This window comes from Pagrus pagrus (genome assembly GCF_965226575.1).
Source record: "Pagrus pagrus genome assembly, chromosome: 10".
Lineage (NCBI taxonomy): Eukaryota > Metazoa > Chordata > Actinopteri > Spariformes > Sparidae > Pagrus > Pagrus pagrus.
In genome coordinates, this window is record NC_140194.1 from 31725166 (window position 1) to 31739779 (window position 14614).

The following is a 14614-nucleotide window of genomic DNA, read 5'->3' on the forward strand; positions in this document are numbered from 1 at the left end:
CATAATTACGACTTTTACCGAATAATTATGTCTTACTATGGGAAAATATTGATATATCTTTTCTTTATCAAGTTTTCGTCAATTTTTTTGTCCTTAACTGGTTGAAAATGGGCTGCCGTAAGAGGGATCATAGAAATAATAATAATAATAATAATGCTGCTCCTTCTAGTCAGCCTATGCATAACCTCAGTATTTATAAAATCTTAGCTACAGCATGCAAGAAAATGTTCCACCAAGATGCCAGTAGTCTTTGTGAATTTATTGTTAATTGTTAAAAATAACGTAACCGTGTGCATGCATGCCAGTGTTATCATCTGTGCGCGTGTACACAAGCATGAACGTGTCTTAGGGGCGCCCTGGTACTTTAACAAATAACACTACACCCCTGCCTGTAATATTTAAAACTGATCTACTGATGACAAATGCTGACAATGTCTGCTGTTTTGCTTTGTCAAGCCAATGTTTCACAAGCTGAACTTTTTTTTATGATAAGCAGCAGCATTGGGAAACGTTCAGTTGCACTAGCAGTAACTTAATACACAGTACCTGTGCTTCAGCTGTTGGAGAGTGAATAATTAAGAGTGAGGCTGATATCAATGGGACAAAAACTGTAACACTGGATTACACGTTTCCTGTGAATTGTTTGAGCAAAGGCAATTTGAATCCAGCACTGGAAAGGTGGACTCCACCACTAATGATGAAAATTACTCCATAGAAAGGCAATTGCATGATGTAAATATATTAGATGATTTAATGAAAAATGAAAATAATTATAACTTTAAGCATATTTTCATATTATTCATTTCATTGTCATTTTTACAAAATCAGTGCTGATTCTGATGGCATGACCAGACTTTGACTGTCTGAAGAAGCTGATCTCTGATCAGATAATCATAAGTAGTATTTAGGTCAATTTCAATACAATTTTATTTATTGTACATGAACCACAATCACAAATCACAGTGCCTCAGTGGACTTTACCTTCAGTAGCACTTAAAACAGTGTACAGTCCAAACAGTCCAAAACAGATGCAACAGAGAGGTGGTTCAGCAAATGTTTTTTTATTGATTTATCTTAAAATAGTGAAAGAAAGCCACTATACTGCATATGCATACTTTGAAACCACAGACCAGAGGACAATGCAGATTTCTTAAAACAGTAAAACATCATCCTGCTTCAGCAATACAGAAGTTTAAAAGCAAGTTTAAAAAATGAATCAATATGAATTTCTATGATTACAGCACATTTAAAACAGAACAGCACAGCAGCTCTCCAGGGCTAAATCATGACAGAATTAGACACACACACTGGCATGTGTAAGGGAGCTCTACAATGCTACTATCAGCCAATCTGCACAATATAATTATCAAAAATGAAGACAATATATCTATCATAAGTAATTTAAAGGTGAATTTTAAAGTATAAGCACAAATATAGTGTAAGCATAGTACAGATATAAACGGGTGAGTCACTATGCGTTTAATGTTTTAGACATTTCCAAATTCTCACTCTACTACTGTTCCTCAAGACGCCAAGACTTCAGTCACCATAAAATTTGGCTGTGGCTAAATTGCATTTCCCTTTTTGTATGTACTCTCCCTTCTGATGGTTCACTCCCTTTAAGCAATGCATGCAGATGCCTGCACATAAATCCAGAGCTATAGCAACAAAGTGAAATAAACATTTTAAAATTACATCAATCAAGCTGTAAATATACAGAACATTTTGCTTTAAATCATTAAAATTTATTCATCACCGAATGACTTGCTCCACTATTACATAGCAAAAAACTGAAAGTACAAACAAGACAACCAAACACATCAGTGACAGGCATGACACAGAGCCCTAACATCTGTTCTAATACTGCAGCTGTTTCCACAAAACAAGGTTTTTCCTTTTTGCCTTACCCTTCTGCTATCTAGCTTACCTTCCACTCTCTTGTAGTCTTACAGTCTATAGCATTTGAATCCAAAGAACAATTGTTTGTGCATACAGGAAATGTAGTACAGGAGAGATGGGAGCAAGAAAAGGATGTGTGTAGATGGAGAGCTTTTCATCAAAGAGATCACCAAACCACTTTAAGAATCTCCAATTTCAAGATGATACAGTTAAGAATAATACGGTAAGAAAAGAAAAGCAGGTACCTTCCTTTTAATGTGAACTTTAAAGCTGCACTATATTTAGTATAACCACAAACTGTGTGCTTCCATCAACCTTATTTAAAAATGCAGAAGGAAAGATAACTCTGATAAACTGTACTACTGTACACTACCTGTTCAGAACCCAACAGCAAATAGAAAAAGTCTATAGCTAAGTGCTAAACAAACTGAAGCAGCTGAGGCATTTTATAGTGGCCCCTGAAATTCCAGTGAAAGTATTAAAACGCTCAATCCACAAAAAAAAAATGCACACAGCCCATATTCAGAAACTGTGCCTCCAAACAAGCTGTCTTCCTTCCAGAGGTTGTGATGTCACAACTATACAGTCCCTTCCCTGAGCCATACATCAGAACAGCACATTCAGGACCTTCAACTTTCAACACGTTCCCACCCCCTTTTGTTGGAAAACAAACCACACTCACCATTTACATACATATAAAATAGCAGTATACAACGACACAAATAGAAAACCACTTAAATTAGTTTATAAATGATCCAAAGACAAATCAAATTCATATATATTCACTCTGCCCGCCATAGAACATGCTAGATATATTGAAAAGATTTATTTGATCAATCTTCAATCATGTAAATTCAGTTTCCCAGCATCAACCTGGTGCAAAAACCTCACCCAGTGGCCAGATGTGTCCTATCCACACATCTATTTTTATCGTATTGAGTCTTCAGATAAGCAAATTACCAGTGCAATATTTGGATTTTCCATCCTGTTCTCTGAACAGTATGCTAGTTACCAGTAAACAGTGATCTTAACAGGCACTAACTGACCAACCTACAGACATGTTAGCCCACCAATCAAGCTACCCTGAGCTCCAAGACGAGCATGGCAATTTTTCAATTTGACATAATAATAAAACAAGAAGAATTGTGTTTACAGTGTGCTACAACGCAGATACGAGCCAAAAGCCAAAGTTATTATGTTGTAATGCTGGAAACAGAGGCTTGTGTTCCAATGAAAAGATTTGCAAAAACACTGCAGCTTGTGTGTGTTTATAAGTGGCAGATGGGTGGTAATGATGCTAACTGGTATCTCCTCAGAATGAAGAAAAAATTATCATATCAAAGTTGTTCTGTGTGACAATTTACAACTAGGTAGCTATCTGCAAATAGCATTTAATTGTTAATCAGGCATAGTGTTAGCTAAGTTAGCCCTTGCCTGATATGAAATGTTGAAAAATATGTGGAGATGCAGGGTTTTTTAGGACATGGCAGGGGAATAATTTTTTGGAATTAATTCAATTTCATTTTTTTTACCCCCCAAATGGGGATTGTGGCGATGAGATTATGTATCGCCAGTCTGATGTATGTCCCCAGCATGGCCATGGTTGCAAAAACACTGTCAGAGCTGATGCCGAAACATGATGGCTGGTGCCTGCTCAGGCCTGTGAGAGGTTACCAATCAAAGCAGACTGCGCTTTTCGAGAGGGGGGCCTTCAAGAAACATGCACCAAAAAAGCGTTCACACAAAGCAAATTAGATCTGCTGCAGCAATGGACCGTATGAGAATGATCATGTGTTCTTTTAAACATTAAAGCATGTAAACAATTTCTAGTGGACACCCATTATAAAATGTCAACCTGAAAATGAGCATAATATGGGACTTTTAATGGAGCTTCAAGTTTTGGTAAGGCTGCAAATGTTTTAGACTATTTATTTTCAGAAACATATGCACTTTTTTATGCACATAAAAAGCAAAGATATGTCACTGCCAGCTATAGAAAATAAGTAATCGGTAAGATCGGGTAATGTCACAATGCTATTATCACTCAACACAGTGCACACAGTGTGCATATATTTGCTAAGGAGCTATGGTATTAGCATGACAGAGCCAAGAATCTGCTGGGACACAAAGAATGGTGTTCTCATCAAATAAAGGATAAGCCGATTTATGGGACAAGTTTATGTAAGGAAATAGTTGCCTTAAATATTTGAATCTAAACGTAACTGAAAGGATCACTGTGAAATTGAATCACTACTGGATATAACTTAATTTATACCACTGAACTATAGAAAATTCACATCCGAAATACTGTTATGGTAATTTGTCCTATTATATTAATTACATACTGGAAATGCAGTTTTTAAATGGACTTCAAATTTAACTATGTAAATAGATGGTCTGCAGATAAAAATATTTCATTTCCCAATTGTATTTGCAGTTGGTTTTAAGATTCGTAACTTTAAATTAATTATTTTCTTACATACAAGTTCCCCCAAACAACACAAAACCAAATAACAATTATTTTTTGAATTATCAAGATTTAAAACATGTTCTCTTACAAAGGTAAACCGCTTATGTGTATTATAAGAAGTAATTACAGCTAATAATACATATAGAGATACACACAAGAATTTTCAAGTAACAGCAAAACATTTTTTTAAAATGGACATCTTTTCCAGAGTCTCTGGGAAAATTGATATCAATTTAACTTGTGTCCAGTACATAGATATGTCCATAGCTTGCTTAATACAAAGACTGGAAGCAGAGAGAGTTGCTCTTTTAACATTTTTTTCATTAAGCATGTATATAAATGTATTTAATGTAAAAAGGAAGGTAGCTGCTCATATAGCCTCTTTAATGCCCTGCTTAGTTTGGGGGGCATGCTAAACTAGGCTGCACATGAGCTGCATTTTGATGCCTATAATGCATACAAGGCTGCAACAACAATCATTTTTAATGTGTACTTCCTGACAGTAAATCCAAACATAATAAATCAATGGATTAGTTTAAATATCGGCAGATTTTCTTAATACACATCTTCTGACTCTTGACTTTAGAACCTAATTTGCAGCACAGAATAAAAATCACTTCTCAGTGACGTGAAAATGAACAGGTAGTTATTGTACATGTAAATTTCTGGGCCTTGAGTTGAGGCTTTTATCCTGATGAGTGCTCCAGCAGAAAGCTAAGGTCAGAAACAAAAGAGTGCACATTAATGTACATCAGAAAATTTTACTCTTACTTAGGCGATACAGATTTTTTCTTTACACTTCTCATACTGTCTCTGTCAGTGAGGATAAGCAGGGTGAACAGGTGACCAGACCAACTCTTGGTGTTCTTCATGCATGAGTGTCTGGGTAGACGTTGTCAAAGGGCAGACTGTCCCACTGGATCAGGGAAGTGATCCAGCAGGCATACACGGGGGGCAGGAGTGCCAGTGCTGCCTTTAGTAAGGGCCCCGATCCACCCGCAGAGTTGTGACCTCCTGGGTGCTGTGGAAATGACTTCGTCGACATTTACCCAATTCTACAGACTAAACGTGGCTGCATCCACATTCCCTTTGGGGAGATGGTTGTGTGGGATACCCAGGATTAGGTACTGCCTATGGTTCCCCAACGGCTGTCTCTGCTTTGGTAGCTGAGTGGCCCATTCACTCATGTAGTCACTGGCCGTGGCGTCTTGCGGGGCCAGGCATGAGGTAATGTCTCGCACCAAAGCATACAGTGGCAGCAGACAGCGCCTGGTTGTCCTACCGGCTCAGGGGTTTGTGCATTTGGACATAGTTCATTTGAAATGAGGGCCTAAGCCCATTGGGCTGTGTGTGGGAAGAGCACCCATGATGGGTTTGGGGTTCTGCGACTGCTTTCATTCTTTGCAAGGTGTCTTACAGAGACCCTATACATATGGAATATGTAGCTGGGTGGAGAGATAGTCTCTTCACTCAGAGAACCAGTTATGGCCCTCTGAAGGGATTTATATTTTCCATACTTCGTAACTTGGATCAAGCAAAGACACTGTCATTCCTTTCTCTCCGATCACTGTGTTGGAAATCTTCTAAACATAAGTGCATTAATCTTCTGCTCATGTTTGAGTCTGTATTTGCTATTGTGCAAAATAAATTGATTCTTTAAAAGCTTTTGTTTCTCTGCCTTTAAAAAAATAAAAATAAATAAACTTTCATAATGTATCTAATGCACTGAATCACAGTTGGGTGGAGGTGTGTCACATGTTTCTGTGCCAGTCAGTGGAGATGGTAACTAGGACAGATTATTTAAATTGCATCATATGCAAATATTCATTATTTGTTTCTTGAATTCATAATAACTGATTTATTTCACTGGGTAAAACAATTCTAGGAATGCATGATCTTGGTTCATTATGAGAACCAGTCCATTGTGTGTTTTTGGAGGGGAAAATGTAGAATAATTATAGCTTTAATTCTGTTAAACGTCAGGTTTTAGGACTGAATGACCCAGTTTTAACTGCTGTTCACACGGAACCCTTCTGCCTTCAAAGTTCTCGTTTGAATATTTGCTACTACCACCAAGATCTGCACCCATATTGGCTGCACCAGGGCCCATGCCCTTGGCTTCCGTGCTCACTGCTGCAGGCTCTTGCACTCATTGCAGCATAGCCCTCGTGGCTCCTGTTGCCTTGAACAAACTCTAGTTGATATGAGTTCACATTTGACATGTAATGTTGAAAAGATTTTGTGGCCAAAGACATAATTTTTCCATACCACAGTGCAAATTATACCACTTGACCATCATCTTTCTTCTCTTTGCATGTGACCTCAGTGGTCAAGGCAAAATCTACCACTTATTAATCATGAAATAAATGCAGGTCAAAGATTTCTTCTTTTTCTTCATTACCTTAAGCAGATCCTGACCATGAGTAAATCAGAGCCCTTTTATCACCAGATGTAAACAGCTCAATTGATTTTTTTTTTTCATTGGATTCCAGTGGTATTTACAAATTCGTAGATAGTCTACAATATAGTGATATGGACATTTTTACATGTTTACATGCTTATTGTTTGTTGTATGTCCGTCTGCAGAATCAACTGTGATATTAGTTGATGAAAGCAAATTATCACCAAAGTTTTCATCACCAGTTGGACATACACCAAAGTTAAAAGTAGCAGGGCAGAGGTTGATGGGATGGTCTGCTTTTTTTCCATTGACCGTTGTTGTCTCCTGATGACCACTTTCAGTCTGATTTGTAGTCATATCAGTGGTCGTATGCAGGATGGCTTTCCTTGCTTTTTCATTCATTCCATTGCTATTGGCCTGGTGGGTTCTCAGTCCTCGGACAGTGGCGAAGCCGGTTTGGATCATCGACAGCGTTCTCTGATTTCCCTCGGGCCGCTTGCAACGGTAAAGCCCTCGGAATGCCGAGCGAAACTTCTGAGACATGGCATTGTATATCACAGGGTTGATAGCACTGTTGGCATAAATGCATGTACGACAAAACAGGAGGAACCAGGCATTCTGATATGGTGTGGACACAAAAGAATTAATTAAAACTAAAGTCCGGTAGGGCATCCACAGCAGAGCGAATAGGATCACCACTACTGCCAGCATCTTTGTCACCTATAGAGAGAAAAAGGAGATACAGTTCATTAAAAATCCTTTAAAGCAGCTGTGAATAGGCAAATAGCAGCCCGTGGACAGAATGTGGTCCTCCAGCAAAAATATTTTGCCCCTGATGAAAGTGTAAATTCAAACCTTCATAATTTACATCATAACTTTAACACAATTTTTCACAAATCTACTGTGGATAACAATGTTAATACGAGGCTCATGTAAATCATGAAACTATTCTGAGGCTACTATGCCTATTATATAAAAATAAAATTACCACATAAATACAGATAAATTATATAGTTCATTTACATTTTAGAAGTACCACCTAAATTGACCTTAACAACTGTGTCTCATAAACAAAAATAGGTAGCAGTCTAAAATAAATGGCTAGTCCCTTTTAAGTCATTATCAGCCACTTTTAATCAACTATAACAAATAATCTGGCTACTTTTTATTTTGTGTTCATAACTTATCAATTACATTTCCTGAACTATAGTGCAACATGAAACATACATTGCATTTATGAATCACGTTTTGTCAAAGGAGTATTACCATAAGCTGCTGTATTACATGATTTAATATTTACAGTATTTTCCAAAATTACTAATAAGAAAATGACATCACAATCACTGATGTCTCAGTCCTTGATAAAGTGACTATGGGTTGCATACATGATAAGGGAGGGTCTGCTCCATAGTTGCTTTCGTACTACCATAGTCACAATTTTGAAATTCCACTCATAGGGGCTTTGAAGTAATTTGGATATCAACAGTTTATCAAATGTCTTCCTGTAATGTGGAATGGTGGCTAGTACTGCCAAACCCACTTGAACACAACACCTTTAGTCTTCTTTCCACGCAAGTACATAAAACTGCACCTCATAAGCTCTCACTAGCCAAATGGATGGTACCTGCCAAATTCCAAATGGCAGGTTTGGAGTGCCTGGTGAATAACATTGGTAATAGGTAAGTGCCTGCCAACGTCTAGCAAGATTGGGGGAAAAGCAAGGCATCTCCGTGCCTTGCAGGGGAAAGTTAAGAATATTTCAACTTCTAAAAAAACGCTTCAAAGACTCGATGTATGGAGCAGGAGAGGATACTGAGAGTGAGATGGGAGATGGGAGATGGGAGCCATTCACTGAGATACGCTGCTGCGGAAAGATGCCTCCTGGTAAATCCTTCCATCCAATACTCACATGAAACTGCTTGTGGAGTGCTAATGGCTTTGCCATAATTACATGTTTCCTCAGGCAGCAATGGGGGGTCACGGATATTGACTGCCATTTACAGTAGCCAATCGCAATGAAGGTGCATTATGCTGCCTTGGAGCTAGCAGTCCGCCATCCGCAGCTGGACTGGCAGCTCACGGTAAGCACGATGGGAATGTAACAAAATGAGACAAAACTGCCTCTGAGAAGACGGAAGGTATTTTGATGACAGGAAATACAGAACGGAGGTTGGATTGCTGGGCTTGGCTCCTGGCACCCCAGGGATGAGTCAGCAAATAGGACTGCTAACTCAGCTGCACAGTTAACAGAGATGACTAACTAACGGCTGCTACTTTTAGTAATACCCCTTCACACGCATATGTCTTGCAGATGTTGATGCAAGTTACTTAAGACATAGGAAAGACATAGTATGAGGAGCTGATTGGGAAGACATTGCAGAGATGTCAGCATTTGCCAATGGGAAGACGTTGCCGACAAAATGCAGACATCTTGGCAATGACTTCCCAACTAGCAAAAGCTCCCCATAACACATCTTTCCGACATAACTATTATTTTGTCATGCTGACATCTGCGAGACATATGTATGATATCTGGGCAGTTACCTATTGAGTAGTTAGCGACTACTTTAGCAACAAAGTAACCACTGTTTGTTTATCAGGAAACTCTGGCCTCAACCGTTTTAGAGGCTTCGTAAGGCCACACCCCCACAGGTGTTCATAGGGAGGCTGCTGGTTACAGTAACAGTAACATTAGTTAGCAGTTAGTTTAACATACCAATGTAAAAATACTTACAAAAAGACGTTTTGCTATTGTTGGGCCCGATACTGGTGTATAGTGGATATGAAGCAAGACACATGATAAAAACACTTAAACATCAGTTTTGACTTCCTGGGTACTTGAGTTTATGTAGTAAAATTCATAAAATATTGAGGGTAGCAAAACTAACTTATTTAGAGAGAAAGAGTGACACAGAAGCACAAACTAACTATTAACATGATTACAAGCTCTGTTGCAAAGAACGTTTCAGAGTGAGAGTGTCACATAACCATAGAAAGTCACTGCAACTACACACCCACTACTGCAGTAAGCATCGTCGTCCTGCCTGGACCACACGTCATACCTACTGACTTGTGTTGTCACGATATTGTAATTTCTAACTTCAATACAATACCTTGAAAAAGATCAATATTCAATACCATGTTTGATACCACAGGGGGAAAATGACATAACAATGAATACAATATTCTTTAGATTTCTTTAGAAGATAAATATAACAAGGCTTGCGTACTGAATGTTAAGCACAACAGCATTTAGGCTGGGTTCAGAACAAATCCAGTGGTGTGGCAAAAAGGCAGGTTTTCCCATTCATTTTAATGAGGGCAGTCTGTTTTGGCTGTGGTGGTGCTGGCCGCAGGGGGTTAGCCTTAGCCTGTGCTCACCGGAGTCTCAATTCGCCACGCTACCACCAGCGCCGCCGTGAGCTACTGCACCTCCACCTTCCCATGCCCAGATGTGGACTCCGCCTGGGACTTTCTACACCAAAACCCTTGTGAATTCAATAAATTACCTTATATCCTACTTCCTGCCTCATTTTCTGCTTTCGGGTCTACACTCCACCAACCGAGTGTAACACCCTTCCTCCCACCTAGGGCGGTTGTGACACGGGAGGACAGCCAAGAACAGGCACTTGGCAGCAGGTCCTACCGATCTCCCTCCCTCTTGATGTCCAGAAGACAACCAGGGCCACCAACATCTCTGTCAGTGCAACGAACACGTTATTATTTCCTAAATGTATGTTCAGTAGCAGTCTGTATGTGTTTATGGGTTGATGTTTTTTTCTCGTGGTTTCTCGCGGTCAGCCATCAGCTGAGCTGATGCAGCAGATTGTGAGCTGTATTTTCACAATAAACATACCGCCAGCCTGTCACAGCTGCAGTATCTTTGGGCTGCTTGCTCCACCTAATGACTGGAGACACCCTTACAGCGAAAAGTGGATCCGGAGAATGAGTGAAGTGCTTGGTGTGTTACTCCAGCTCAAACACCGTCAATAACAGACATTATCAGAGCTTGTGTGGGTTAACAGTTAGTCTGGAATCACATTGGATCTGGGAGTGCAGCGAAAATGCAGGTTTTTGCTTTTATTTTAATGAAGGTAGTCCATTTTGGCTGTGGTGGTGCATGCTGCAGGGGGTTCCGCAAAAAAATGCAGCCAGCTGCTACAGAAAAGTTGGAGCCAACTCAACTTTTGGAGAAAGTCTCAACGTCACGGTGGCCAATCACATAAGCTGGGAATCAGACTATGACTGAAGCCACAGTGGAGTGTAATGTAATGTGTCTTGTGACAATAAATACTACAGAGCGAACACAATGGACATTTCTCTGTAGCATTAAGTTTTACTTTCACTTCAGTTTGGCCTTGTGCCCCAGTTTAAAAGACACAGTAATGATCTGCCTCATCCTGGTTGTTTACTGTTATTTTTAATCTGTCAATGAGGACAAACAATCACTTGCAGGACCAGTATGCCAGTAGCATAACAACATGGCAGCTTGGCCTTTCTGCAAACTGACCAGCGGGGGTTCCCAAGAAGTCACACACAAGGACCATGGAGTGACACTCCCACACCGCCGCACCAACCTGCAGCGTTTTGTTGCACCACCTCGTTTGGTCTGAATACACCCTTAGAGTCAGGCATAGAGAAGGCAACCAACGAAGCAAACCAATCAGAGGCGGAGTAGGGCGGGTCTTATGAGAACAGTCTGTCTTCTTGAGCAGTATGATTGCGCCCTCTGCTGTTTAAACAGAATAATGCAATGACAAGGACAGATAATAGAATGCATTTATACTGATTTCCCTCGTTAGATCCATTAACTTTTTGAGCAAAATAGCCATGTGATAGGTCGTAAGATATCATCACAGTCCCACAACAGTATCACATTTTTTTATTTGCAATATTCGGTTTATCGTTACATCCCTAATCATTACCTTCCACCTTACATATCATTACTCCTTTTAACTTGTGTAAGTTATGATCTGACTTGGGGTGAGCTGGTGACCTTGGTTATTTTGTGAGAGCTGTGTGGGCACAGATGAACATTCCATTCTCAGGACACTTATTATTCTCAAGGCCATCTCATCTTCCTCCCTAGCTCTCCTTTTTGTCTGATTTATCATAGCATCTATAAAGTGGAACTTTTTCTGTGCCTCTTTGTCAGACTCACAAAGTACATTCTGGTGTACAGACCTCTGACCTTTCAGCTGAAATAGATTGACTCTGTTATTCTCTATTTTTCTGTTTTACCACCCTGTTAAATAATAACAAAAGCCAATCTTTTCTTGATCCACCTTATTTGTTCACTTCTTTACAAGGGGACATAATCATTTTCTCCACAATAATCTGCCTCATAGCCTGGCTGTTTACTGTTATTTTTAATCAGTGAAAGTGGACAAACAATCACTAGTAGGACTAGCATGCTAGCAGTATAACAACATGGCAGCTTGGCCTTTCTGCAAACTGACCAGCCGGGGTTCCCAACACGTCACACATACGGACCATGGAGTGACACTCCCACATCGCCGCACAAACCTGCGGAGGCATGTCTATTCGGACACTGCAATGGTGTGTGTCTCAACTCACCATCAGAATGGAGAGAGAGCGAGAAAGCACTGCTGCTATCAGTATTAATACTGTGGAAAATGAGTATTGGTCAAAACTCAAACTTGGTCAAACTGGCTTCTTAAATAAAAATGGCGGTAAATTAAACTGCAAGGCACTGAAGAAAAACCACCTACCCAATTGAAATGTCCACAGAATGCAGTTATGATTGCAATATATCAACGGAAATTATGTAATGAAGTTACTTTGCATCTAATTCCCATGGATTGACACTTTATTTTGAATACATTTAATTGATGATTAATGGTTTTATATTGAAAGTTAAATTGTAATTAATTCCCAGCAAATTATGATTATTATAATTATTATTATTATTATTATTATTATTATTAAAAAAGTAAACTTATTTAAATGATCACTATTAGTTTTCAATTCATTTTTATAATATCCACCCCTCATAAAACATACAGTCAACCCATTAACACCACGCTGAATATACAGTTGGGAAACAGGAGGACAGCTGAGAACAGCAGTTTTTATTTCCTTAGTCTATGTTCAGTGGTTGTCTGGTGTCAGAGTGGTGTGTTTGTGTTTCTCTAGCAGTTGTTTAAAATAAACAGCCAGTGGTGCAGCTGATGCAGTGGACTGTGAGCCGTAGTTACCCTGCTAAACACAGCACCAAGACTGGCTGTCACAGCTGCAGTGTCTCCCTGGGCTCATTCGGTAGAGCCGACAGACCATCCGTCCACTCTGCACAGACATTTAAGTGAAGAGGGAGGATAAGTGACCCCAAGAGGAGCAGCAGAAGATGGGAATAGAGACAAAAACGACGCTTATAAACCGCCGAAAACAGACATTGGTAGATCTATTGTGTGCAATTTTGAAATACTTCTCCTGTGTTTTAATCACTACTTTGGAGTAAAGTAAACTAGATAGAACAGAACATTGGCTTGGGTGAGTCTGTTTGTTTGAAAAGTCTAAATGCACCTATATAGTTTGAGTGTAGGAAGGCTTATTAAAAAAAAAAAAAAAAAAAAGCCCATGCACTTTCATCGTATTTGTGTTTTTATTGTCTCTATGTAAGCCCTCTAGTTTACAGGTGCATTAGTTGCATTTTTAAAAATCATATACTAGGCTATAAGAGCCTGTGTTGTATTGTTTTCATTCAAACAGCCGTGCCTGATACTGTCTGTCTTTAGATAGACTCTTAATAGTACAAACCAACCAGCCATGGATCTAGCAGACACAATTTCAGATGAACTTTTTGGATCTCAGTTGCTTAAAAGACATTTGAAAGAAGGCTTGTTGTGGGGGTACACAGAGGCCAAATAAATTATGGCTGAGGAGCTCCATACCTGCATTTGTCACACACTTCCTCATCACCCCAAAGCCTCAGCCCCAGGTTCCCAGCTCTCAGCCCAAACCTGCATTTCAGTCAGACAGGCTTGGGTTTTTTTTAGCTAGCAGCCCTCCTGTGCTGAATGGGCGAGCTACCAGCCTCCTGGCTTTCTGTCCAATTCCCCCTCAGATGATTGCTGGGAGTCTCCTTTCTTGGGGCCTTGGTTTTCTACCTCCAGCAAAATACAACAGCATTGAAAAAATACATCAAAAAACCAACAGCAATGTGTAATCCACTTCTCTCTACCGAAGACATAGTTCCCATTAACTGTCGATTATGCCTTTTGTGCATTATCTTGTGTAACAAAGACATCGATTCTCTTAAAAAAGACTTAAAATCTCACCCCCAGTGTGGCCTGTGGCTGTTTTTATCCTCTACACTCTAACACAAATAATTGTTATATTCTTTTGACATTATTATTTAATCATCCATTTATATAATGTTTGTCATTGAGGGACAACTGCCATTCCAATGTACAATCTACAATCTGTACAAACAACACAAGCAAGGCGGCTAGCCAGCAGAACAAAATGGACAGCAAGGACATTCAACCTCAAATGGCTAAATGTTGCAGTGTCTCATAAAAGGTGTGTGCATGCGTGTTTCTTTGCGTGTTATACATCCTCAGCATGCCTTGACTCTCCACCTCACCCCAAACCACTACCAGCTGGTGACCATGGTAATGCTTCAGATGTTTCTGAACCACTGTGAGACGGAGCGATACAACCAGTCAGGCTGACTCAAGTGATTAGTCTTATCAGTCACCAATAATGCTACACATCTACCCCCTCCCAGCCTCACACCACCACCCATCCATCTGTGGCCATTTTAAAGTTCATAACTTGCCTTCATTGTGCCGTAACAATCCTACTGAAGCATGACTGCCTTT

General features: G+C 39.7%; 1 protein-coding gene across 1 annotated transcript in view; it reads right to left on the minus strand.

Annotated features, from left to right (window-relative positions):
• Window positions 1–1040: 1040 nt before the first annotated feature.
• Window positions 1041–14614, minus strand: part of trhr2 (thyrotropin releasing hormone receptor 2) — a 46596-nt gene continuing 33022 nt past the window's right edge. Inside the window, exon 6 of the mRNA XM_084365106.1 lies at window positions 1041–7490. Within this exon, the coding sequence (XP_084221232.1) occupies window positions 6912–7490 (579 nt within the window). The 3' untranslated portion in view covers window positions 1041–6911. The remainder of the gene's footprint in view (window positions 7491–14614) is intronic.